The sequence below is a fragment of the Zootoca vivipara genome, unplaced genomic scaffold (genome assembly GCF_965207765.1).
Source record: "Zootoca vivipara unplaced genomic scaffold, rZooViv2.hap1.1 HAP1_SCAFFOLD_30, whole genome shotgun sequence".
Taxonomy (NCBI): Eukaryota; Metazoa; Chordata; class Lepidosauria; order Squamata; family Lacertidae; genus Zootoca; species Zootoca vivipara.
In genome coordinates, this window is record NW_028291076.1 from 52,759 (window position 1) to 79,036 (window position 26,278).

Genomic DNA, 26,278 nt, shown 5'->3' on the forward strand with positions numbered 1-26,278 from the left:
TTATTCTTTTTTTGTAGTGTTATTATCGTTGTGTTTTTTCTTTCCTTTTCTGCTCTTTTCTTTTTGTATTCTGAAAAACCTTAATAAAAAATATGATTTTAAAAAAAAAGGTAAAGGGGCTGCCCCAGAGGCACGAAGGACAGGGCGACAGCCCCCTCGCAAAAGGACACATTACTTAGAATCATAGAATCCTAGAGTTGGAAGAGACCCCAAGGGCCATCCAGTCCAACCCCCTGCCAAGCAGGAAACACCATCAAAGCCTTATTGGCATGTGCCTGTCAAGCCTCTGCTTAAAGACCTCCAAAGGAGGAGGCTCCACCACACTCCTTGGCAGCCAGTCCCACTGCCGAACAGCTCTGACTGTCAGGAAGTTCTTCCCAATGTTTAGGTGGAATCTTCTTTCTTGAAGTTTGAATCCGTTGCTCCGTGTCCGCTTCTCTGGAGCAGCAGAAAACAACCTTTCTCCCTCCTCCACATGACATCCTTTGATATATTTGAACATGGCTATCATATCACCCCGTCACCTTCTCTTCTCCAGGCTAAACATACCCAGCTCCCTAAGCCGTTCCTCATAAGGCATCGTTTCCAGGCCTTTGACCATTTTGGTTGCCCTCTTCTGGACACGTTCCAGCTTGTCCGTATCCTTCTTGAACTGTGGTGCCCAGAACTGGACACAATACTCCAGGTGAGGTCTGACCAGAGCAGAATACAGTGGTCCTATTACTTCCCTAGATCTAGATGCTATACTCCTATTGATGCAGCCCAGAATTGCATTGGCTTTTTGAGCTGCTGCATCACACTGCTGACTCACGTCAAGTTTGTGGTCTACCAAGACTCCTGGATCCTTTTCACATGTACTGCTCTCAAGCCAGGCGTCTCCCATCCTGTATTTGTGCCTTTCATTTTTTTTTTTTGCCCTTACATTTCTCCTTGTTAAAATTCATCTTGTTTGCTTTGGCCCAGTTGTCTAATCTGTTCAGGTCATTCTGAAGTGTGATCCTGTCCTCTGGGGTGTTAGCCACCGCTCCCCATTTGGTGTCGTCTGCCAACTTGCTCAGGATGCCCTCAAGCCCATCATCCAAGTCATTGATAAAGATGTTGAATAAGACTGGGCCCAAGACAGAACCCTGTGGCTCTTCCCACTAGTCACTACTCTCCAGGATGAAGAGGAGCCATTGATGAGCACCCTTTGGGTTCGGTCAGTCAGCCAGCTACAAATCCACTGAATGGTAGCATTGTCTAGCCCACATTTTACCAGCTTCTTTACAAGAATATCATGGGGCACCTTCTCAAAGGCCTTGACCCCAATGTTCTGGAGAGAGAGATAAATCTTCTGCTTCATGCATTCACCTCCGCTGGAGGTTTTTAAGCCGAGGCTGGACGGCCATCTGTTTGAGCCGAGAGTCCTAAATTGCAAGCGGGTTGGACTAGCTGACCCTCGGGGTCCCTTCCAACTCTAAGATTGGATTTCTGTATTTTAGAATTTCTTTTATATATATATATATATAAATATTTTTTTATTGGAGTTTTTCAAAGTACACCGTAAAAAGCGCAAAAAGGGAAAAAAGAGAATACAACAATAATAACTGTTCCCTCCCAATAACACTACAAAGAAAAAACACAAAGCCAAATTATACTTATTCCTTATTCCCTTCACATTGTCTGTAGGGAGCCCCTCGGGTCTCCCTGCCTGTGGTCCTTCTAGAATTTCTGTTTTTTTTGGAAGCCGCCCAGAGTGGCCGGGGGAAGCCGGCCCGATGGGCGGGGTATAAATCATAAATTATTATTATTATTATTATTATTATTATTATTATTATTATTATTATTATATTATATAAGATTCTTTTTTTAAAAAAATTAATTTTTATTAGTTTCCGCATACCACATATTCCATTATCAGACATTTGGGCTCATTACATTCATTATCGTTACAAATTCTCTAGAATTCTCAAATAAAAATGCAACTTAGTATAATAACAACAACTCTTAAAGTTCAAACAAAAATTTCCACACTACTTTCTTCTGCTGTTTTTATATTCATATGTCTGGTTGCACGGCATAACATTCCTTATAGTTCCAGTCTATTTTCAACATTCTTCGTCTCGTTTTTAAACCTTCATCCTCTTTCTTTTTGTACTCATATTTTCTTGTTTAATCCTCTCTTTTTTTGTATATATTTTGTATATATATTTTTTATTTTGTATATATTTTGTATATATATGTGTGTGTATTTATTTAGTTATTTATTTATTTTTTACTATACATTGTACTGTATTTTCTATCTGTACGTCCAATAAAGCTTTTTAATTTGTTGTTGCGAGTTTGTTTCCTTCTGTGAGTAATTTCCTATTTAAGATGTTATTTTGTTTCAACTATCTTATCTATATATGCTATAAATTTCCCCCATTCTTTCATGTACACCCCGCTGCCTCGCTGTCTTATTCTCGATGTTAGTTTTGCAATTTCCATATATTCCACCGTTTTCCTTCTCCAGTCTTCTACCGATGGAATTAACTCTTGTTTCCAGACCTGAGCTAGAATTACCCTCGCTCCTGTAGTCACATATAGGAACCATTTAACATCATCCTTTGCAACATCTTTCCCCACCAACAGGAATGCCTCCGGCTTCTTTTTTTATTGTCTATTTCTTTTATTTATTTTATTGTATATTTTTATTTATATATTTGTATATTTATATTTATATTTTTATTGTGTATTTCTTTTATTTATTTTATTGTATATTTTTATTTATATATTTGTATATTTATATTTATATTTTTATTGTACATTTCTTTTATTTATTTAGTGTATATTTCTTTTCTATTGCATATTTAAGAATCTTTTTGATCTCATTATATATATATCCTCCCAATATATTATATAAGATCCTATGGCCACGATCCTTATTGACCACAAAGGGGAACTGGTTTGTCCACCCCGAGGCAAACTGTGCGTTCGAAGCGGCGCGAAGCTGCTTTGCACTGGGTTGCACAATTCCAGAGTGGCTGGGGGAACCCGGCCAGATGGGCGGGGTATAAATCATAAATTATTATTATTATTATTATTATTATTATTATTATTATTATTATTATTATTATTATTATTATTATTATTCCAGAAACACAAGGGAAGGCAAAAGGATTTAGGAATTGGAATACAGTGGAACCTCGGTTTATGAACACCTCGGTTTACGAATTTTCGGTTTACGAACGCCGCGGACCCCTCTGGAACGGATTAATTCACTTTCCATTACTTTCAATGGGAAAGTTCGCTTCAGTTTATGAACGCTTCAGTTTATGAACAGACTTCCGGAACCAATTGCACCCATGCTTCAGTTTATGAACGCTTCAGTTTAAGTACTCCGCGGACCCGTCTGGAACGGATTAATCCACTTTCCATTACTTTCAATGGGAAAGTTTGCTTCAGTTTATGAACGCTTACTCCGCGGACCGTCTGGAACGGATTAATCCACTTTCCATTACTTTCAATGGGGAAGTTCGCTTCAGTTTATGAACGCTTACTCCGCGGACCATCTGGAACGGATTAATTCACTTTCCATTACTTTCAATGGGAAAGTTCACTTCAGTTTATGAACACTTACTCCGCGGACCCGTCTGGAACGGATTAATCCACTTTCCATTACTTTCAATGGGAAAGTTTGCTTCAGTTTATGAACGCTTACTCCGCGGACCGTCTGGAACGGATTAATTCACTTTCCATTACTTTCAATGGGAAAGTTTGCTTCAGTTTATGAACACTTACTCCGCGGACCGTCTGGAACGGATTAATTCACTTTCCATTACTTTCAATGGGAAAGTTCACTTCAGTTTATGAACACTTACTCCGCGGACCGTCTGGAACGGATTAATTCACTTTCCATTACTTTCAATGGGAAAGTTTGCTTCAGTTTATGAACGCTTACTCCGCGGACCGTCTGGAACGGATTAATTCACTTTCCATTACTTTCAATGGGAAAGTTCGCTTCAGTTTATGAACACTTACTCCGCGGACCGTCTGGAACGGATTAATCCACTTTCCATTACTTTCAATGGGAAAGTTTGCTTCAGTTTATGAACGCTTACTCCGCGGACCGTCTGGAACGGATTAATCCACTTTCCATTACTTTCAATGGGAAAGTTTGCTTCAGTTTATGAACGCTTACTCCGCGGACCGTCTGGAACGGATTAATTCACTTTCCATTACTTTCAATGGGAGAGTTCGCTTCGGTTTATGAACGCTTCGGTTTATGAACAGACTTCCGGAACCAATTGTGTTCATAAACCGAGGTACCACTGTAGCTCAGTATGAGCATGAGACTCTTAATCTCAGGGTCCTGGGTTCGGGTCCCACGTTGGGCAAAAGATTTCTCCGCTGAAGGCGGCTGGACTATAAGAAAAAAACCGTTCCTTTTTCCCCAGAGTGAGGCCACGCCCATGATCTCGCCGACCTTGCTTGTATTTGAGGATGAGGTCCCAAATCGCTCTCCGCGCGTAGAGGTCCACGCCGGCAGTGGGCTCGTCCAAGATGACGGCCCGGGACCCCCCGACAAAGGCGATGGCCACCGACAGCTTCCTCTTCATGCCCCCCGACAGCGTCTGCACCAGGGAGTGGCACTTGTGGGTCAGCTCCAGGTCTTCGATCATCCTGGAGGAACACAACGACATTGGGGTTTTTAGCCTTCCAAAGGGGGCCGAGTCCGACCCTAGAGCTTTGCGGGCTCCTCCCCAAGTGGGACCCTGTAAACCAGGCATCCCCAAACTTCGGCCCTCCAGATGTTTTGGACTACGATTCCCATCATCCCCGACCGCTGGTCCTGTTAGCTAGGGATCATGGGAGTTGTAGGCCAAAACATCTGGAGAGCCGCAGTTTGGGGATGCCTGGATTAAATGGAGACAGGGAGAGAGACCCGCCGAGCTCCGTGGGGGAAATGGCGGGATGCAAGCGCAATAAACCAGGCACCCCCAAACTTCGGCTGTCCAGATGTTTTGGACTACGATTCCCATCATCCCCAACCACCGGTCCTGTTAGCTAGGGATCATGGGAGTTGTAGGCCAAAACATCTGGAGGGCCGCAGTTTGGGGATGCCTGATGTAGAACTTGAGCTGGCAAGATCCAACCCAGGCATCCCCAAACTTCGGCCCTCCAGATGTTTTGGACTACGATTCCCAACATCCCCGACCGCTGGTCCTGTTAGCTAGGGATCATGGGAGTTGTAGTCCCAAAACATCTGGAGGCACACCGGTTGGGAAACACTGCCCTAGGCCAGGCATCCCCAAACTTCGGCCCTCCAGATGTTTTGGACTACAATTCCCATCTTTCCCGACCACTGGTCCTGTTAGCTAGGGATCATGGGAGTTGTAGGCCAAAACATCTGGAGGGCCGCAGTTTGGGGATGCCTGCTGTAAACAGTTAAGGGATGAGAGGGTAGCATTCCCTTGAAAAGGTCAAGGTCAAGGGACCCCTGACCATGAGGTCCAGTCGTGACCGACTCTGGGGTTGCGCGCTCATCTCGCATTATTGGCCGAGGGAGCCGGCGCCCAGGTCTGCCTCCTCGGTAATGACATGTCCCATGCCAGGCCTCCCCAAACTGCAGCCCTCCAGATGTTTTGGACTACAATTCCCATCATCCCCGAGACCGCCAGTCCCGTTAGCTAGGGATCATGGGAGCTGTAGGCCAAAACATCTGGAGGGCCGCAAGTTTGGGGAGGCCTGTTCTATTCCAAAGCTTTAATTCCAGGCACCCCCAAACTGCGGCCCTCCAGATGTTGTTGGCCTACAACTCCCATGATCCCTAGCTAACAGGACCAGCGGTCGGGGAAGATGGGAATTGTAGTCCAAAACATCTGGAGGGCTGAAGTTTGGGGATGCCTGGCCTACAACTCCCATGATCCTTAGCTAACAGGACCAGCGGTCGGGGAAGATGGGAATTGTAGTCCAAAACATCTGGAGGGCTGAAGTTTGGGGGTGCCTGGCCTAGGGCAGTGTTTCCCAACCAGTGTGACTCCAGATGTTTTGGGACTACGACTCCCATGATCCCTAGCTAACCGGACCAGTGGTCAGAGATGATGGGAATTGTAGTCCAAAACATCTGGAGGGCCGAAGTTTGGGGATGCCTGGTTCAAACTATGGTTTTCCCAGTAGTGAGGTATGGAAGTGAGAGCTGGACCAGGCATCCCCAAACTGCGGCCCTCCAGATGTTTTGGACTACAATTCCCATCATCCCCAAGACCGCCGGTCCTGTTAGCTAGGGATCATGGGAGCTGTAGGCCAAAACATCTGGAGGGCCGCAAGTTTGGGGAGGCCTGTTCTATTCCAAAGCTTTAATTCCAGGCACCCCCAAACTGCGGCCCTCCAGATGTTGTTGGCCTACAACTCCCATGATCCCTAGCTAACAGGACCAGCGGTCGGGGAAGATGGGAAAACATCTGGAGGGCTGAAGTTTGGGGGTGCCTGGCCTAGGGCAGTGTTTCCCAACCAGTGTGACTCCAGATGTTTTGGGACTACGACTCCCATGATCCCTAGCTAACAGGACCAGTGGTCAGAGATGATGGGAATTGTAGTCCAAAACATCTGGAGGGCCGAAGTTTGGGGATGCCTGGCCTACAACTCCCATGATCCCTAGCTAACAGGACCAGTGGTCAGAGATGATGGGAATTGTAGTCCAAAACATCTGGAGGGCCGAAGCTTGGGGATGCCTGTTCTATTTTTTAAAAAAATACATTTTATTCCATTTTCCAAATTCAACAAATTAACAAAACCAATCTTTTATACAAAATCTTATATTCACATCTTTTACCTTGCTCCGCCGAGCTATGACTTCCCCCCCTCCCTTCATGCGGGTTTCTTATTAATTCCCTTTTTTGCAGTTCCTTTTTTTGTCATATCGGTCAATTCGTAAGGTTTATTTTAATCCTGCGAGAGTTTTTAACGATCTACAGTTTTTCTCCATATAGTCCACATATTTACTCCGGTCCTTTTGAAACCTTGTCTCCCCCTGGTCACGAATCTTGCATGTCAATCTAGCAAGTTCAGCATAGTCCATCATTTTTGTCTGCCACTCCACAATTGTAGGTAATTCCTGTAATTTCCATTTTGGGGCTAACAAAGTCCTAGCCGTGGTTGTTGCATACATAAACAGTGTTTGATCTTCTTTTCTAATCTCTCCTCCCATTATTCCTAACAAAAATGTTTCTGGTTTTTTTTTGGAAAAGTATATCTAAACATCTTTTTCAATTCGTTATATAAACTTTCCCAAAAATCTTTTAACTTTTTCGCATGTCCACCACATATGATAAAATTCACCATCTTTCTCTTTACATTTCCAGCAACTTTTGTCACTCATTCTATACATTTTAGCTAATTTAACTGGAGTTAAATACCATCTATACATCATCTTATAGACATTTTCTTTCAAGGCAGTACATGCTGTAAATCTTAAAGTTTGATTCCGTAATTTCAACCACGCATCATATTCAATATTGAATATGATGGGGATGCCTGTTCTATGCTGGTGATACTTAAGTTGGTTAGTCACTTTTATTTGTTTTAGTTTGCTAAAAACTCCTTTCATTAGAGGCAACTGAAACTGGCATCGAAAGAAAGATTCTCAAAATAGTAAAATGGTTTGTGTCTGGCTTCTGTAAGGCAGTCTGTCTCCCATCACCCATCATCTATTTTCCAAGCTGGGTCCTGAGAGGAGATAGCAGTTACTGTGTATGCCTGAGGGTCCCCTTCATGGGCGTAGGCAGGGGGGGCAGGAGGGGGCAATTGCCCCCCCTAGAAGCAGGGCCACTGGCCAGCCTGCCCCACTGCCCGCCCGGTGCCGTCTCCCTTCTCCCTGGCTGGCTGTGGGGCGGGCGGAGGGAAAGCCAGGCAACCGCTTTGCGCGGCTCTGGGGCTTTCCCTCCACCTGCCCCAGCGATTGCAGAGGGGGAGGAGGGGATCGGAGCAGCCCGATTTCGGGCTGATCCTGGCTCCCCCTCGTCCCTTCCTATCGCGGAGGGGGAGGAGGGAGTCGGAGCAGCCCGATTTCGGGCTGATCCTGGCTCCCCCTCGTCCCTTCCGATCGCGGAGGGGGAGGAGGGAGTCGGAGCAGCCCGATTTCGGGCTGATCCTGGCTCCCCCTCGTCCCTTCCGATCGCGGAGGGGGAGGAGGGAGGGGGAGCAGCCCGATTTCGGGCTGATCCTGGCTCCCCCTCGTCCCTTCCTATCGCGGAGGGGGAGGAGGGAGTCGGAGCAGCCCGATTTCGGGCTGATCCTGGCTCCCCCTCGTCCCTTCCTATCGCGGAGGGGGAGGAGGGAGTCGGAGCAGCCCGATTTCGGGCTGCTCCGATGTGGCCCCACCCCTTGCTCCCCGCCCCTTGCCCCCCCTGATTTTCATCCTGGCTACGCCCCTGGTCCCCTTGATCTGGGGGTGGGATGGGGGGTCCCTTAGCTGCAGCCTCCGCTCTTCACGAGTCAAAAGAGGGTCCACCAGAGGAGCGAGCGGAGGCTTCTTTCGACACACTAGACATCCGGACACAACCCGCCACCATTGTGGTGAAGCTCGCCAAGAACGTTAAAATCCTGCCTAAACAGAAGAAAATGGCTCCTCCTCCAAAGGATGTGGACAACAGTGAAGAGGAGGAATCGTCAGAAGAGGAGGAGAGCAGTGAGGCAGGAATCGTACTCTTTGAGTACTTCCTGGAGAGTAGTGACTAGTGGGAAGAGCCACAGGGTTCTGTCTTGGGCCCAGTCTTGTTCAACATCTTTATCAATGACTTGGATGATGGGCTTGAGGGCATCCTGAGCAAGTTTGCAGATGACACCAAATGGGGAGGGGTGGCTAATACCCCAGAGGACAGGATCACACTTCAGAATGACCTTAACAGATTAGACAACTGGGCCAAAGCAAACAAGATGAATTTTAACAAGGAGAAATGTAAAGTACTACACTTGGGCAAAAAAATTGAAAGGCACAAATACAGGATGGGAGACACCTGCCTTGAGAGCAGTACATGTGAAAAGGATCTAGGAGTCTTGGTAGACCACAAACTTGACATGAGTCAGCAGTGTGATGCAGCAGCTCAAAAAGCCAATGCAATTCTGGGCTGCATCAATAGGAGTATAGCATCTAGATCAAGGGAAGTAATAGTACCACTGTATTCTGCTCTGGTCAGACCTCACCTGGAGTACTGTGTCCAGTTCTGGGCACCACAGTTCAAGAAGGATACTGATAAGCTGGAACGTGTCCAGAAGAGGGCAACCAAAATGGTCAAAGGCCTGGAAACGATGCCTTATGAGGAACGGCTTAGGGAGCTGGGTATGTTTAGCCTGGAGAAGAGAAGGTTAAGGGGTGATATGATAACCATGTTCAAATATATAAAAGGATGTCATATAGAGGAGGGAGAAAGGTTGTTTTCTGCTGCTCCAGAGAAGCGGACACGGAGCAACGGATTCAAACTACAAGAAAGAAAATTCCACCTAAACATTAGGAAGAACTTCCTGACAGTAAGAGCTGTTCGGCAGTGGAATTTGCTGCCAAGGAGTGTAGTGGAGTCTCCTTCTTTGGAGGTCTTTAAGCAGAGGCTTATCAGGCATATGTCAAGAATGCTTTGATGGTGTTTCCTGCTTGGCAGGGGGTTGGACTGGATGGCCCTTGTGGTCTCTTCCAACTCTATGATTCTATGATTCTATGATTCTACCCCCCTGGGGCTTAGATAAGCCATGACTAAGGCCCATTCGATGGCCTTCAGTGGGACTTAGTCTTGAATATATCTTTCACTAAAGGTAAAGGTCAAGGGACCCCTGACCATTAGGTCCGGTCGTGACCGACTCTGGGGTTGCGCGCTCATCTCGCATTATTGGCCGAGGGAGCCGGCGCACAGCTTCCAGGCCATGTGGCCAGCATGACAAAGCCGCTTCTGGCAAACCAGAGCAGCGCACGGAAACGCCGTTTACCTTCCCGCCGGAGCGGTTCCTATTTATCTGCTTGCACTTTTGACGTGCTTTCGAACCGCTAGGTTGGCAGGAGCTGGGACCGAGCGACGGGAGCTCACCCCGTCGCCGGGATTCGAACCGCCGACCTTCCGATCGGCAAGCCCTAGGCTCAGTGGTTTAACCACAGCGCCTAGGTAGCGAAATATTGGAAGACGAAAGAAATACCGACGGTGGAAGAATGGCAGATGACGATGAGGGAATACATGGAATTAGCCAACCTGACCGGGAGACTTCGAGACCAGCGAGAAAAAACGGTGGAAGGAGATCGGAAGAGTTTTAAAGACGATTTGAAAAAGAATAATATAGAAGTCGAGCAACAAGAAAGGGTCCTTGATAAGAATTGAATGAAAATGATGTATAGATGGTATTTGACCCCGGTTAAATTAGCGAAAATGTACCACAAATGAAATAATTAAGCCAACCAGCAGAGCGTACCTGAGCCCAAAATAGAACATTTGAGGAATAAGATGTAAATGTAAATTAAGATTCGCGCCGTGAAATAGAATGTAACGTATGAGGTACAGAGAAGTAACGGGAAGTCAAACCTCAATTTTTCCTTCTTTTTCTTTCTTTTCTTTTCTTTTCCTTTTCTTCTCCCCTTTTTCTTTTTGAATTTTCCTTTCTGTTCATCGTTACCTTTTTTCTCCTTTCCCTCGCCTCTTCTGAGTTTATTAGATGAGGCATATACTTTTACAGGCTTACTGGTTTGTATTTCTTTATTGTGATTATGTATTTTCTCTTTTTGTTAGATTTGTATAAGACAGATATATGATTACATTGGTTTTTTTTGTAATATTGTTGTATAGTGTGATTTTTAAATGGAAAACAATAAAATACTTTTTTTAATCCGGAAAAAAAGAAAAAAGAAAATGTACCACAAGGACGACAATAAGTGTTGGAAATGTAAAGAAGAAGTAGGCTCGTTCTATCATATTTGGTGGACATGCCCCAAGATAAAAGGCTTCTGGGAAATGATTTATAATGAAATGAATAAGATCTATAAAAATACATTTTTGAAAAAACCAGAGGCCTTCTTGGAATAGTTGGGGAGGAAATCCCAAAGAAAGATGTCAACTTGTTTATGTACGCCACCACAGCGGCGAGGAAATATTGGAAATATTAATTGCGAAATATTGGAAAAAAGAAGAATTGCCCTCTCTACAGGAATGGCAAATGAAAATGTTGGACTTTATGGAACTGGCAGAATTGACAGGAAGACTCCGAGATCAGGCGGACGAGAGAATGGAGGAAGATTGGAAAAAATTCAAATTATATTTAGGGAACTACTTTTGAGAATTGAAAGTCTGAATATCTAGGGAAACACTGAAGTTAAGGCATTGGGGGGGGGAAGAGGAGATTATAAAGCAGGAAATTGAGTTATAAATAAAAGACTGAGAGTAAGATGAATTAAGAAAAATATGTGATGATGAAAATTAAAAGTAATGAACTAGAAACTGTTACAGATGAATTTAAAATGAAAATCAGATAGAGGGGACTTGGGGAAGCAAAAGGGACAATGATTTAAAAAGATGATATAAGATGATGTGTGTGTTTAATGTTTTTATTGTTGTATCTTGTTTATTAATTTTTTGGTTTTGTGATGTTTTTGATGTTTTGTTGTGTTAATTTGTTACGTGTTCTAAATGCTATATAAAATTTAATAAAAAATATTTTTTTAAAAAAGGAATTCTAAGGTCATATATATATATACTCATAAATGTACAAGGCAAACACATACATAAGTATATAAACCACGTGTCTGAAATAGTACAGGAGAACAATCCTGAAGCTGGAAGAAAGAAGAATTACCCTCTCTACAAGAATGGCAAATGAAAATGTTGGACTTTATGGAACTGGCAGAATTGACAGGAAGACTCCGAGATCAGGCGGACGAGAGAATGGAGGAAGATTGGAAAAAAATTCAAAGTATATTTAGGGAACTATTTTTAAGAATCGAAAGACTGAATATCTAGGGAAACATCGAAGTCAAGGCATTAGGGAAAAAGAAGAGAAGATTATAAAGGAGGTTGACCAACTTAGTTGGTCTTTAAGGTGCTACTGAAGGAATTTTTTTGTTTTATTATAAAGGAGGAAATAGAGTTATAAACAAAAGATTGAGATTAATACGAAGTAGGGGGGGAAAGTGAAGATGGTGAAAATTAAAAGAAATGAGTTAGAAACTGTTATAGATGAATTTAAAATGAAAATCAGTAAGAAGGGACTTGGGGAAGCAAAAGGGACAATGATTTAACAAGATGATGTACGATGATATGAGGTTATTGTTTTTATTGTTGTGTATATCTGGGTTTAAGTAAAATAAAAAAATTCCTTCAGTAGCACCTTAAAGACCAACTAAGTTTTTATTTTGGTATGAGCTTTCGTGTGCATGCGCACTTCTTCAGATACCTACCTGTAACCATATCTGGGTTTGTTTGTTTTTTGATGTTTTGTTCTAATTTGTTATGTTTTTTTTAAAATGTTATATAAAATTTAATAAAAAAGATTTTTTTTTAAAAAAAAGAAAGGGTCATTGACAGATACAGGGAGCTGCAGCTTACGAAAATAGATTTGCGCTGAAGGAAAATTGTAATATCTATGAAGGTTATGGATGGAGTAAGGTATAAATATATGGAATCCAAGTTAAAAAAGGAATAGGAAGTAGACATTGCAAACAGATTAATATGTTATGAATCGCAGTAAGGAGGAACCGAGGAAGTCAAACACCAAGATTGGAGGCGAAGTTGAGATTATGAAATTTTTGTTTGTGTTTAATTAAATAAAAAATAAAAAAAAATTGAAAAAAAAAACCACAGCGCCTAGGAAGGGCCTAATCCCGTTACACACTCTCTCCCTTACTGCTCTGCTGAATCTCTTCGGCTCGCTCTGCTTCAGTTAGCCAATCCCAGAGCAAGCGGCAATGTTTTTGGATACAGCCGTTCTCATTAGACCACCCAAGATTGCCATACATATAATATAAAGGTCAAGGGACCCCTGACCATTAGGTCCAGTCGTGACCGACTCTGGGGTTGCGGCGCTCATCTCGCATTATTGGCCGAGGGAGCCGGCGTATAGCTTCCAGGTCATGTGGCCATCATAGAATCCTAGAGTTGGAAGAGACCCCAAGGGCCATCCAGTCCAACCCCCTGCCGAGCAGGAAACACCGCCAAAGCATTCTTGACAGATGCCTGTCAAGCCTCTGCTTAAAGACCTCCAAAGAAGGAGACTCCACCACACTCCTTGGCAGCAAATCCCACTGCCGAACAGCTCAACATGAGGAAGAACTTCCTGACAGTAAGAGCTGTTCGGCAGTGGGATTTGCTGCCAAGGAGTGTGGCGGAGTCTCCTTCTTTGGAGGTCTTGAAGCAGAGGCTTGACAGCCATATGTCAAGAATGCTATGAAGGTGTTTCCTGCTTGGCAGGGGGTTGGACTGGATGGCCCTTGAGGTCTCTTCCAACTCTATGATTCTATGATTCTATAGAAAACTAGCATATCAGAGAGGTGGCTTCTACTCTCACCTTCTCCCTGACCTGCTAGTTTTCAATGCACAGGGTTTTTTTTATTCCTAAGGCCAGAAGACGTGTGGTAGTAGAAACAGGTCCAGCATCAAGCGAGGCAGAAAAACGAGCTGAGCCCCCAAGGTAGGGAAGGAACCCACATCTGGTCATTTTTCTGCCTCCTTCAAGCAAGTGGGAGAAAAAACGACCTCCCTAATCATTAGGGTGGGTCATAAAAAACTTTTTTGGGGGAAAATGTTTCCTCCCTCGATCTTATATCAGGCGTATGGTATAAACATAGTCAAATTTCAAATTGGGGACAAATCGGTTCATATTTAGACCCTGCTCCTACAGAATGAAATTTTGCCTCGCTACGAGTGATGAAAACATAGGAATTGGACTCATTTATTCTCAGTATGTTAAATTGTGAACTAATCGACATGAATATTAAACAATAAAACACCACTCATATTATGTGTTGCACCAAAACATCACATTATACTTAGAATCATAGAATCCTAGAGTTGGAAGAGACCCCAAGGGCCATCCAGTCCACCCCCCTGCCGAGCAGGAAACACCATCAAAGCCTTCTTGACATATGCCTGTCAAGCCTCTGCTTCAAGACCTCCAAAGAAGGAGACTCCACCACAATCCTTGGCAGCAAATCCCACTGCCGAACAGCTCTTACTGTCAGGAAGTTCCTCCTAATCATAGAATCGTAGAGTTGGAAGAGACCACAAGGGCCATCCAGTCCAACCCCCTGCCAAGCAGGAAACACCATCAAAGCATTCTTGACATATGCCTGTCAAGCCTCTGCTTAAAGACCTCCAAAGAAGGAGACTCCACCACACTCCTTGGTAGAAATTCCACTGCCGAACAGCTCTTACTGTCAATTAATTACTTATTACCAAAATAGAGGTTTAGTGTAAGGCATAAAAGCATATTTTTAGCATTTATGGTGTACAAGTACAATGTATAATATTGCATAAGGCATAATTTTATTAATTACACAACATGTAAGCATTTAGTACAATTTATACCTAAGTAATTAAGTATAATGTGATGTTTGGATGCAACACATAACATGAGTGGTGTTTTCATAGAATCATAGAGTTGGAAGAGACCATGAGGGCCATCCAGTCCAACCCCCTGCCAAGCAGGAAACACCATCAAAGCATTCTTGACAGATGCCTGTCAAGCCTCTGCTTAAAGACCTCCAAAGAAGGAGACTCCACCACACTCCTTGGCAGCAAATCCCACTGCCGAACAGCTCTTACTGTCAGGAAGTTCTTCCTAATCATAGAATCATAGAATCCTAGAGTCGGAAGAGACCACAAGGGCCATCCAGTCCAACCCCCTGCCGAGCAGGAAACACCATCAAAGCATTCTTGACATATGGCTGTCAAGCCTCTGCTTAAAGGCCTCCAAAGAAGGAGACTCCACCACACGCCTTGGCAGCAAATCCCACTGCCGAACAGCTCTTACTGTCAGGAAGTTCTTCCTAATGTTGAGGTGGAATCTTCTTTCTTGAAGTTTTAATCCATTATTGTTTAATGTTTATGTTTCCTTGTTTAGCACACCGTTTGCTTAACTGTTCCATATCATTTGTTCCAAACCCTTGGTTTTTCACGTCAATTATCAACATGTTAAATAAATAAATATTGCAGAAAATAAGAGTAGGCAACTCTTATTGCTCTACATAAAACCTAAAATTGATGTCGATTAGTTCACAATTTAACATACTGAGTATGTTTAATTTAACATAATTTAATTTAATTTAATTTAACATAAATGAGTCCAATTCCTACGTTTTCATCGCTCATAGCGAGGCAAAAATTTCAATCTGGAGGAGCAGGGTCTAAACATGAACCGATCGGTCCCCAATTTGAAATTGGACTATGTTCATACCGTACGCCTGATAGAAGATCGAGGGAGGAGACATTTTCCCCCAAAAAAAGTTTTTTAGGACCCACCCTACTGGTCATGTCCCACTGCCCACTCGAGAAACAAGAGCTGTGAATCAGGAAGCTCCCTGTTCGAATCTAGCTTTCGCCACCCGCCTCCGCTCCCCGTCCCTCCCTTAACTCACCAGAACATGATGGTGGCCACGGCGTAGATGGCGAGGAACAGCCAAATGATGAAGACGTCGCTGTGCATCAAAACCTTCCCGTACTTGAGGATGGCGGTCAGCGCCGTGACGGAGATGGACAGCTGGACAAACCCTGTGATAAACCAGGCCACCCAATGCACCGCGTTGTTCAGCCCCATCATTTTCATCACCTGCCAGGACGAAAGGGGACAGGGTCAGGCCAAGAGGCCAGCTTCCGTGGCCCCTAGACAGCAGCCGCGACCGCCATTCGCCTTCCTTTCATGTTTAGTGAAACACAGCAGGCGCAATGTCACGGACTGCGCGAGCGCAAGAGGTGTGCAAGACCAGAACGGTTGTTTGTTTTTTTGGCAATATTAACTGAATTTATGATAGTTTGGATTTTAATAATAATAATAATAATAATAATAATAATAAGGTAAAGGTCAAGGGACCCCTGACCATTAGGTCCAGTCGTGACCGACTCTGGGGTTGCGCGCTCATCTCGCATTATTGGCCGAGGGAGCCGGCCTACAGCTTCCAGGTCATGTGGCCAGCATGACAAAGCCGCTTCTGGCGAACCAGAGCAGCGCACGGAAACGCCGTTTACCTTCCCGCCGGAGCGGTCCCTATTTATCTACTTGCACTTTTGACGTGCTTTCGAACTGCTAGGTTGGCAGGAGCTGGGACCGAGCAACGGGAGCTCACCCCGTCGCAGGGATTCGAACCGCCGACCTTCTGATCAGCAAGCCCTAGGCTCTGTGGTTTAACCACAGCGCCACCTGGGTCCCATAATAATAATAATAATAATAATTATTATTATTATTATTATTTATACCCCGCCCATCTGGCCGGGTTCACCCAGCCACTCTGGGCGGCTTCCGACAAAACATTAAAATACAGAAATCCATCAGACATTAAAAGCTTCCCTTGAGATGCCTTCTAAAGGTCTGGTCATTGTTATTCTCTTTGACCTCTAGTGGGAGGGCGTTCCACAGGGCGGGCGCCACCACCGAGAAGGCCCTCTGCCTGGTTCCCTGTAACTTGGCTTCTCGCAACGAGGGAACCGCCAGAAGGCCCTCGGTGCTGGACCTCAGTGTCCGGGCAGAACGATGGAGGTGGAGATGTTCCTTCAGGTATACTGGACCGAGGCCGTTTAGGGCTTTCAAGGTCAGCACCAACACTTTGAATTGTGCTCAGAGAGCCAATGGAGGTCTTTCAGGACCGGTGTTATGTGGTCTCGGCGGCCGCTCCCAGTCACCAGCCTAGCTGCCGCATTCTGGATTAGTTGTAGTTTCCGGGTCACCTTCAAAGGTAGCCCCACGTAGAGCGCATTGCAGTAGTCCAAGCAGGAGATAACCAGAGCATGCACCACTCTGGTGAGACAGTCTGCAGGCAGGTAGGGTCTCATCCTGCGTCCCAGATGGAGCTGCCCTGGACACAGAATTGACCTGCGCCTCCATGGACAGCTGTGAGTCCAGAATGACTCCCAGGCTGTGCACCTGGTCCTTCAGGGGCACAGTTACCCCATTCAGGACCAGGGAGTCCTCCATACCCGCCCGCCTCCTGTGCCCCACAAACAGTACCTTTACCTATTCATTTATTAGAGTTATATGTAATAAAGAAAGAGACTTAAGAAACAGGAAAACAGCCAGAAAAAGATGGCAAATGACAACAGATAAACACGCAATTCCCATGGTGGCTTAAAGTAGTTTTGTTTCATAGAATCATAGAGTTGGAAGAGACCACAAGGGCCATCCAGTCCAACCCCCTGCCGAGTAGGAAACACCATCAAAGCATTCTTGACATATGCCTGTCAAGCCTCTGCTTAAAGACCTCCAAAGAAGGAGACTCCACCACACTCCTTGGCAGCAAATCCCACTGCCGAACAGCTCTTACTGTCAGGAAGTTCTTCCTAATGTTGAGGTGGAATCTTCTTTCTTGCAGTTTGAACCCATTGCTCCGTGTCCGCTTCTCTGGAGCAGCAGAAAACAACCTTTCTCCCTCCTCCATATGACATCCTTTCCTATCTTTGAACATGGCTATCATATCACCCTTTCACCTTCTCTTCTCCAGGCTTTGCTTGGTTGTTTTAAAGCCTAGGAGATTAAGAAGTTTTTTTGCTGGATGCCGAAGTGAGATTAGAGTAGGTGCCGCTGGAGAGCATTTTGGAAGCAGGGAGACTCTCTCCTGGGTCACCACTTGCGTAGTGACAGGAGGCAGAGCCACACATAGACCGGCACCTCTCTTTCAACCTCAGTCCCCTAGATAGGTAATATGGGAATAGTAATACTGACCTGGGCGGCTGTACGAACAGGCATCTAATGGTGACAGCAGTCACGAAATTAAAAGACGCCTGCTTCTTGGGAGAAAAGCAATGACAAACCTAGACAGCATCTTAAAAAGCAGAGACATCACCTTGCCGACAAAGGTCCGTATAGTTAAAGCTATGGTTTTCCCAGTAGTGATGTATGGAAGTGAGAGCTGGACCATAAAGAAGGCTGATCGCCGAAGAATGGATGCTTTTGAATTGTGGTGCTGGAGGAGACTCTTGAGAGTCCCATGGACTGCAAGAAGATCAAACCTCTCCATTCTGAAGAAAATCAGCCCTGAGTGCTCCCTGGAAGGACAGATCCTGAAGCTGAGGCTCCAATACTTTGGCCACCTCATGAGAAGAGAAGAATCCTTGGAAAAGACCCTGATGTTGGGAAAGATGGAGGGCACTAGGAGAAGGGGACGACAGAGGACAAGATGGTTGGACAGTGTTCTCGAAGCTACGAACATAAGTTTGACCAAACTGCGGGAGGCAGTGGAAGACAGGAGTGCCTGGCGTGCTCTGGTCCATGGGGTCACGAAGAGTCGGACACGACTAAATGACTAAACAACAACAACAACAATACTGACCAGGGCGGCTGTACGAACAGGCATCTAACATCTGTGAAGAGGGGTGGCTAATACCCCAGAGGACAGGATCACACTTCGAAATGACTTTAACAGATTAGACAACTGGGCCAAAGCAAACAAGATGAATTTTAACAAGGAGAAATGTAAGGGCAAAAAAAATGAAAGGCACAAATACAGGATGGGGGACACCTGGCTTGGGAGCAGTACATGTGAAAAGGATCTAGGAGTCTTGGTAGACCACAAACTTGACATGAGCCAGCAGTGTGTTGCAGCAGCTCAAAAAGCCAATGCAATTCTGGGCTGCATCAATAGGAGTATAGCATCTAGATCTAGGGAAGTAATAGGACCACTGTATTCTGCTCTGGTCAGACCTCACCTGGAGTACTGTGTCCAGTTCTGGTCACCACAGTTCAAGAAGGATACTGACAAGCTGGAACGTGTCCAGAAGAGGGCAACCAAAATGGTCAAAGGCCTGGAAGCGATGCCTTATGAGGAACGGCTTAGGGAGCTGGGTATGTTTAGCCTGGAGAAGAGAAGGTGAAGGGGTGATATGATAGCCATGTTCAAATATATGAAAGGATGTCATATGGAGGAGGGAGAAAGGTTGTTTTCTGCTGCTCCAGATGAGCGGACACGGAGCAATGGATTCAAACTTCAAGAAAGAAGATTCCACCTCAACATTAGGAAGAACTTCCTGACAGTAAGAGCTGTGCGGCAGTGGGATTGGCTGCCAAGGAGTGTGGTGGAGTCTCCTTCTTTGGAGGTCTTTAAGCAGAGGCTTGACAGCCATATGTCAAGAATGCTTTGATGGTGTTTCCTGCTTGGCAGGGGGTTGGACTGGATGGCCCTCGTGGTCTCTTCCAACTCTATGATTCTATGATTCTATGAAAATAAATAAACCCATGACAGAAACAGGGCTTAAGATGAAAAGACGTCTGCAGCTCTGGGCGGCTTCCCCTGATGAAATCTCTCTCTCTCTTTTTTCCACCACCAGGTCAGCGTGGACATCTTTAAGGGCTTTCCGGATGAGGAGAGTATTGTCAACTACACCCTCAATCAAGCCTACCAAGACAACGTCACTGTTTTTGCCAGTAAGCTTCCTTTTTTTAAAAAAAAATAACATTTTATTAATTATCCAAAAATTGTTGTTGTTTAGTCGTGTCCGACTCTTCGTGACCCCATGGACCAGAGCACGCCAGGCACTCCTGTCTTGCACTGCCTCCCGCAGTTTGGTCAAACTCATGTTCGTAGCTTCGAGAACACTGTCCAACCATCTCGTCCTCTGTTGTCCCCTTCTCCTAGTGCCCTCCATCTTTCCCAACATCAGGGTCTCCTCCAGGGAGTCCCCTTCTCCTATTGCCCCCCCATCTTTCCCAACATCAGGGTCTATTCCAGGGAGTCCCCTTCTCCTTGTGCCCTCCATCTTTCCCAACATCAGGGTCTTTTCCAGGGAGTCCCCTTCTCCTTGTGCCCTCCATCTTTCCCAACATCAGGGTCTTTTCCAGGGAGTCCCCTTCTCCTAGTGCCCTCCATCTTTCCCAACATCAGGGTCTTTTCCAGGGAGTCCCCTTCTCCTAGTGCCCTCCATCTTTCCCAACATCTCTTCCGACTCTAGGATTCTATGATTCTATGAAACTACAAGAAAGAAGATTCTACCTCAACATTAGGAAGAACTTCCTGACAGTAAGAGCTGTTCGGCAATGGGATTTGCTGCCAAGGAGTGTGGTGGTGGAGTCTCCTTCTTTGGAGGTCTTTAAGCAGAGGCTTGACAGGCATATGTCAAGAATGCTTGGATGGTGTTTCCTGCTTGGCAGGGGGTTGGACTGGATGGCCCTTGGGGTCTCTTCCAACTCTATGATTCTATGATTCTAAGTAGGAAAATGGAGAACCACTGAAATTAACAGGCGTGACTTTTAATGATTCAAAATATCTATTTTCGACTGACAAGGTCCTTGTTTTATTGTTTCATAAGCCACTTTGAGGTTCCTCCTTTATAATCAAGCGGCGTATCAATTTTACAAAATGCACGGGGATCACAACTTACAGCGACTTTACTGACGCAATCGCAACTTTACACAGATCATCACTCAATCAATCATAGAATCATAGAATCCTAGAGTTGGAAGAGACCCCAAGGGCCATCCAGTCCAACCCCCTGCCAAGCAGGAAACACCATCAAAGCATTCCTGACATATGCCTGTCAAGCCTCTGCTTAAAGACCTCCAAAGAAGGAGACTCCACCACACTCCTTGGCAGCAAATCGCACTGCCGAACAGCTCTGACTGTCAGGAAGTTCTTCCTAATGTTGAGGTGGAATCTTCTTTCTTGTAGCTTGAATCCACTGCTCCGTGTCCGCTTCTCTGGAGCAGCAGAAAACAACCTTTCTCCCTCCTCCATATGACATCCTTTCATATATTTGAACATGGCTATCATATCACCCCTTAACCTTCTCTTCTCCAGGCTAAACATACCCAGCTCCCTAAGCCGTTCCTCATAAGGCATCGTTTCCAGGCCTTTGATCAACCAACCAACGGAATGGGGGCATGAAAACTTTGCTTGCTGGCCTCTGGAGACACTTGCAGGATCCCAGATGGCTCCATGAGTTCTCGCAGAAGTCTCCAAAACTGTCCCAGAGCCTGGGTAAGTAAGGCAGAGGGGCTTCAAGAACTGCTTCTGCAAAGGGCTGTTCTTAAGCCCTCCACCTTGCCTTTGAAGCTCTTCGGACGGTCACCCGAAGACTCTGGGAGGCTTTCGTGAGTTCTCACGGGACTGTCTTGCGGTCTTGCGAGATTGGGGCCGTTCAGTATAGAAAGGGCTTTTCCGGGGGTTTTTTTTTCCCAGACTTTCCTTTATGATCAACCCCTGGGGATTCAATGGATTCAAGAAAGAAGATTCCACCTCAACATGAGGAAGAACTTCCTGACAGTGAGAGCTGTTCGGCAGTGCGATTTGCTGCCAAGGAGTGTGGTGGAGTCTCCTTCTTTGGAGGTCTTTAAGCAGAGGCTTGACAGTGTGAGCTGAGGATTATAGCTCAGCAGTCGTCCTGTATCACGAGGGGCTTGTGACGTGTCGTATAGACAGGAAACAGGAAGTAGTACCTGTTGCTATTGTGTATCTGTATATATGACATCGTCTGTTTCTGTTCTGTCTGTTGTGCTGAAGCTTCCATCCAGGATGGATCTATCTTCCCCAGGTTGGAGTTGTTTTAAGAAATAAAACTTACTTGTTTTAATGAACAAGGGAGTGAAAGTGATTTATTTCATAGGCGCTGAAAGCTGGAAAGTTTCCGCTGCTACAAGCTGCAGTTTGAACTGTTATCTAAACTTCAGAAGAAAGAATTCCGAGACGTTTAGAAACGAGGCTTGACTTTCGTGATAGAAGCAGAAACTGCGCAACGGGAGCGCACTGGACAGTTATCTGCTACGCAGCTTGGACTTGGATGCAGGCAAATAGATGCCTGACAAGCGTGCTAAGCAAGGGGTTTTTGCTACGCTTCTACAACTCTGCTGATAGGTTATGGATCCAATCAATACAGCTTTCATAAGCCTATGAACTGCTGTGGAAAAGTTGCTGCTCTTTGGAAAGCCGTAAAAATTCCAGCTGGGAGGTTGTGCAAACAAGGTGCATCAATCTCGCTGGTATCTTCTCTTCCGGAGGTCCGTCTGCTGAAGGAGACTCCAGCCGTTGGAAACGATGCGACACGTGAGTAAGCTGACAGTCCCGGGAAATGAGAAGGAGTGTTTGCTTAAAGATAGCAGCACAAGCTTCAAAGGTTTTCATTTGCCCTATTTGCACATCGTTGCCAGAGGGCATGCCACCCCAGCACTCCTGCTAAATTCCCGTGGCGCAGCATGGAATGCTGTGGTCACGCCCACTCCCAGGGAAGAGAGAGTAAGGGAGAGAAGAGGGGGCTGGCCTGCTGTGGGCAGACAGGAAGCAAATGCTTTGAGAGGCTTTGCTGAAAGGTGGACAAATGGGAAAGAAAGCAAGTTTGCTACGCTCCCAAATGGAGACTTGGCAGTCAGCCAGGATCCACGGCCGATCCCTGCATGCCCAACCCCAAAGGTGGGGGTTGTTTTGGCACAAGGCAGAGCCAATTGGGCTGAAGATGTCCAAAATGTCCCCCAGCTGTTTGTTGCTGTTTTGGAGCTTTCCTGTGATGCACAGTTTCTCAGAATGGCTAGGCAAGGCTTTGCTGCTGCAAAGGGCTGTTTTGCCACAGCTGAAGGCAAGGCTACTTGCGAGGGCTGTTTTGACCAAGGCATGGAAATTTACACTGTGCAAGGCTGCTCAGTTCCCAGGAATGCAATGGGGCCCGTGTGCAAAGTCCTGGAAGATTCCATTGTTGATGAGCAGGGGCATTGTTCCATCCTACGTCATCTTGAAGAAGATACAGGCCAAGGTCGCCAGCTGGGCCACCACCAGATAACGTGTTCTCTGGAGGAGCCTGTGAATGGCAAGGGAACCACCAGCTTGGGAACCTTGTGTGCTGGCAATCGGTCAGCAGGTGAGTTCCGTCATCTTGTTGTTGCAGCAAGAGATGAAGCAAGTGGCGTGCCAGTTGCTAAGCAACGCTCTGGACTCCAGACCCCTGGTGGTGAAGTCCTGAGCTGCAAGAACTTTTTCCCTGGAAGAGGACTAAGTTTTGCAAATGGCATTAAGTTTCACTCTGTACATGCTAATATTGCTAATATTGATGTATTTGATTTGCCATTGATGAAATGTAATCTGTCTTGTCTTTGTTGAAAGATAGTTGCAATGTACATTCTGAGGATGTTATGTGCTCAATGTGCTCAATGGAGGGTGGATTGTTGATGTGTGTGAAATGCAATGTGAATGAGTTTTTTATCCTTGTGACAGGTAAAATCATCTCAGGCACGACTGAGGTTCAGGGTGCCAACATTAGTCCACACCACAATTGCGCCCACTTGTGGCAACAAGGTTGTGCGCACGTAAGTGATGTGCAGAAGGTACCAGGTACAGGTACAGATACACAACCAGAGATGTGTAACGTCTTGACATGCTCTAAGGTTCTTGGTGTTGTTTGTCAACAAGCCAAAGTTACATTATGTGAAGGTTCCAGGTCTGCCAATGTTTCTAGTCAGGCACCTATGCTGACTCAAATGGATTCCTGTAGACCAAGGGAAGCGCTCCGTATGGGCGGAACCCAAATATTTCTGTCAGATGGCCAAACCAGAATGAGCTTCACCATACCTCTCAGGAGTACAGGGAAGGAGTTAGGCTTGGTTAGTGAGTGGGTTCAAGCTGTGAAGCTAAAGTTTGCCTGTAAGGTGTTTTGTTTTCAGGCCGATCATGGATCAGTTTGTGCTGAGGGCACACTGCAAGGTTTCTTTCCACAGGAAGGAAGCAAGCACAGATTGTCAGCTCCCAGGGGGCTACAAGGCTGTGCAATAGCTGGACAGGATACGATTCTTGGAAAGACGTTGTCAGCTATAGTCTTTGTCGTCAGTTTTCTGAGGAAGTTCTGGCCATGCAATTCAACGGTAGGGTGTGAATCCTATTTGTTGCTATGTAGCGAGGAACCAGAGGTTTCCTTGAGTTTGTTTGAATGGGGAGTCTTTGTGATGCAATCTGAAGACGGTCCCAGGTCCCGAAAGGTAGTTTTTGTGGGATACGAACTTTGTTCCACGTTTTGGTTGTTCGTGCGCCCAGGAAAAATTGATGAGTCACGGGTGATACTCAGCGATAGCATTGAGTTCTGTGAGGCACAGGTGTGGATACCTATCCACTACAGTCCTGATGTGCTTACAGTTTTGGCAGGTTCTAGTGTTGATGGACAGGCTGTGTCTGGTTGTGAACCAGCCAGTACTCCATCCACAGGTACTGTTGTGCTAGGTGCTGGACACGCGAGCTGGATGCTCAGCGCTGCCCAGCGTAATGCACAGCAGGGAGGGTTTCCAAAGCAAGAGCCTAGGAACACTCTCACACCTCCAGTGCCAGGCACTGGTAGACAAGCCAATAGGGGCAGGTTGTTCCCGCGCCAAGATTCAGGAGCTAACAGCACGCGCAGTAGTTCGCGCTATGCATTTCCTGAGGTCATTGGTACTCAAGCAGGTTTCATCGTGACGTGGTCAGATGAGGATGCAGTTGCTAGGTTGAGCAGGTCAGAGAGGGCCACGAAAAGGATCTCTACTGACAGATATACAGCCACTAGTCTGTGGACTTGTATGGATCAGTGTGAGCCAGAAAGCTTCGAGGAAGTTCATCAATTGCCTGAGGAGGTGACCAGGAAGTGGTACAAGGCAATGCAGATGGGGTTAGACTCCATGGAAGCACGGAAGGTGTTTTTCACAGTGGCGCGGCCCGAGGGCCACCGTGCTGTACATAGTCGCGTGGTGTTTAAGCTTAAAACCACGGCAACTGGAGAATCTCAGTACAGGGCTAGGTTTGTAGCCAGAGATGTCTCAAAGCTGGAGGAGTTGCATTCTGAGAGTTTTGCACCCGCAGTACCTGAAGCGCTAGGATCTTTGTTGTCTACAGCTGCTCAGGAAAGTTTTGTTTTTACCATCAGTGACGCTTGTCTGAATTCACCGTTGGAGGATATGCTGTACACGCTATCTCCACAAGGGTTTGAGATCAGTAAGCCAGATGTTGTCTGTAAGTTACATATACCCATTTATGGTTTGAAGCAGTCAACCGTAAGTTTGGATGAAGGTTTGGAAGTGTAAGAGAGAGGGCTTGCAGAGAGCAGCCCACTCTGCTTACTTCCATCAGATGGGAGAGCAGCAGCAAGTCTGGGAGTTCAAATCAGGAACAGGAAGGGTTAAGACGGGTCCAGGGCTCTGCAGAGTCCTGGTGGCTCAGCTCCAGGTTGGTAGCAGGGAAGCAGGGGAGGAGCTAGCTTCAGCAGGGGGTGGAAAGGAGGGAGGAGAGAGAACGGCACCTCAGGAGCCTGGTTTGGGACCACGGAGGACCCATAGAGCAAGGAGGAGGGGCGTTTGGAGTCTTAAAAGGGGGGTCAGAGCCCACGAGACGCCATTGTGGGCTTCTGCCCCATGCAGAGCAGACATGATTTGAGACATCTCACCACTGTATATAGCATGCACAATAAAACTATGAAAATCCAGAGGATGTGTGGAGTGCTTACTCGGGAGTAGCCAACACCCCATCTGTGACAGCAAGCCCACAATCTTTGATGGCTGCCCCGAGGAGAGAGAGCTGCAAACGTGGCAGCAGGCATGGAATTGGCAGCATCTGAAACGGAAAGGAGAGATGCCAAGGAAGGATTGGCATGCATGAGGGGAGCAGCGGAGAGCAAGCTGCAGCCAGCACCCTGCAACTATGGAACAGCTCAAAGACAAGGTAGGCGCCCAATCACAGGGGAAGCCAGGCTTAGTGAACCGAGCAGCTCTGAACACAGCCAGGCCAGAGGAGCGGAGGCTGGACAAGCAGAGAGGACACTCGGGAGGGCTGATGAGCAGGGTGCCGTCACGGGCCAGCACTTTGAAGGGCGACCCCCAGCACGAGCTGGCTCTGAGGCTGAGAGACATGGTGCCATGAAAGCGCAGGAGGGAGTGCAAGGCGATTCCGGACAGGAGGGACAGACAGAGGGGAAAGGCGGCCACCCCAAGTCCCCACACAGTCCTGGTGAGGCAGCTGCAGCCCAGCACAGACCCCTCCCACCAGATGTGATGCAGAGGGATAAAGCCCGCGCGCGGGTGCTTTCAAACGCTGACGCGGGAAAACAGAAAGAAGAGAAAGGTGGGGGATGGCTCCTTTGCAATGCGTCCAGCCACTGGGTGGAACACTGCCCCCAGAGGAAGGAATGGCGAGAGCAGGCAGGCACAAAGATGG

General features: G+C 46.3%; 1 protein-coding gene across 1 annotated transcript in view; it reads right to left on the reverse strand.

Annotated features, from left to right (window-relative positions):
* The window catches only part of LOC118078892 (ATP-binding cassette sub-family A member 2), a 76,897-nt gene that overhangs the window by 43,934 nt on the left and 6,685 nt on the right, over nucleotides 1-26,278 (reverse strand). The window contains exons 3-5 of the mRNA XM_088660189.1: nucleotides 15,563-15,753; nucleotides 15,382-15,388; nucleotides 4,448-4,736 (exon numbers count right to left, since the gene is read on the reverse strand). Coding sequence (XP_088516315.1) covers nucleotides 4,448-4,736; nucleotides 15,382-15,388; nucleotides 15,563-15,753 — 487 coding nt within the window. The remainder of the gene's footprint in view (nucleotides 1-4,447; nucleotides 4,737-15,381; nucleotides 15,389-15,562; nucleotides 15,754-26,278) is intronic.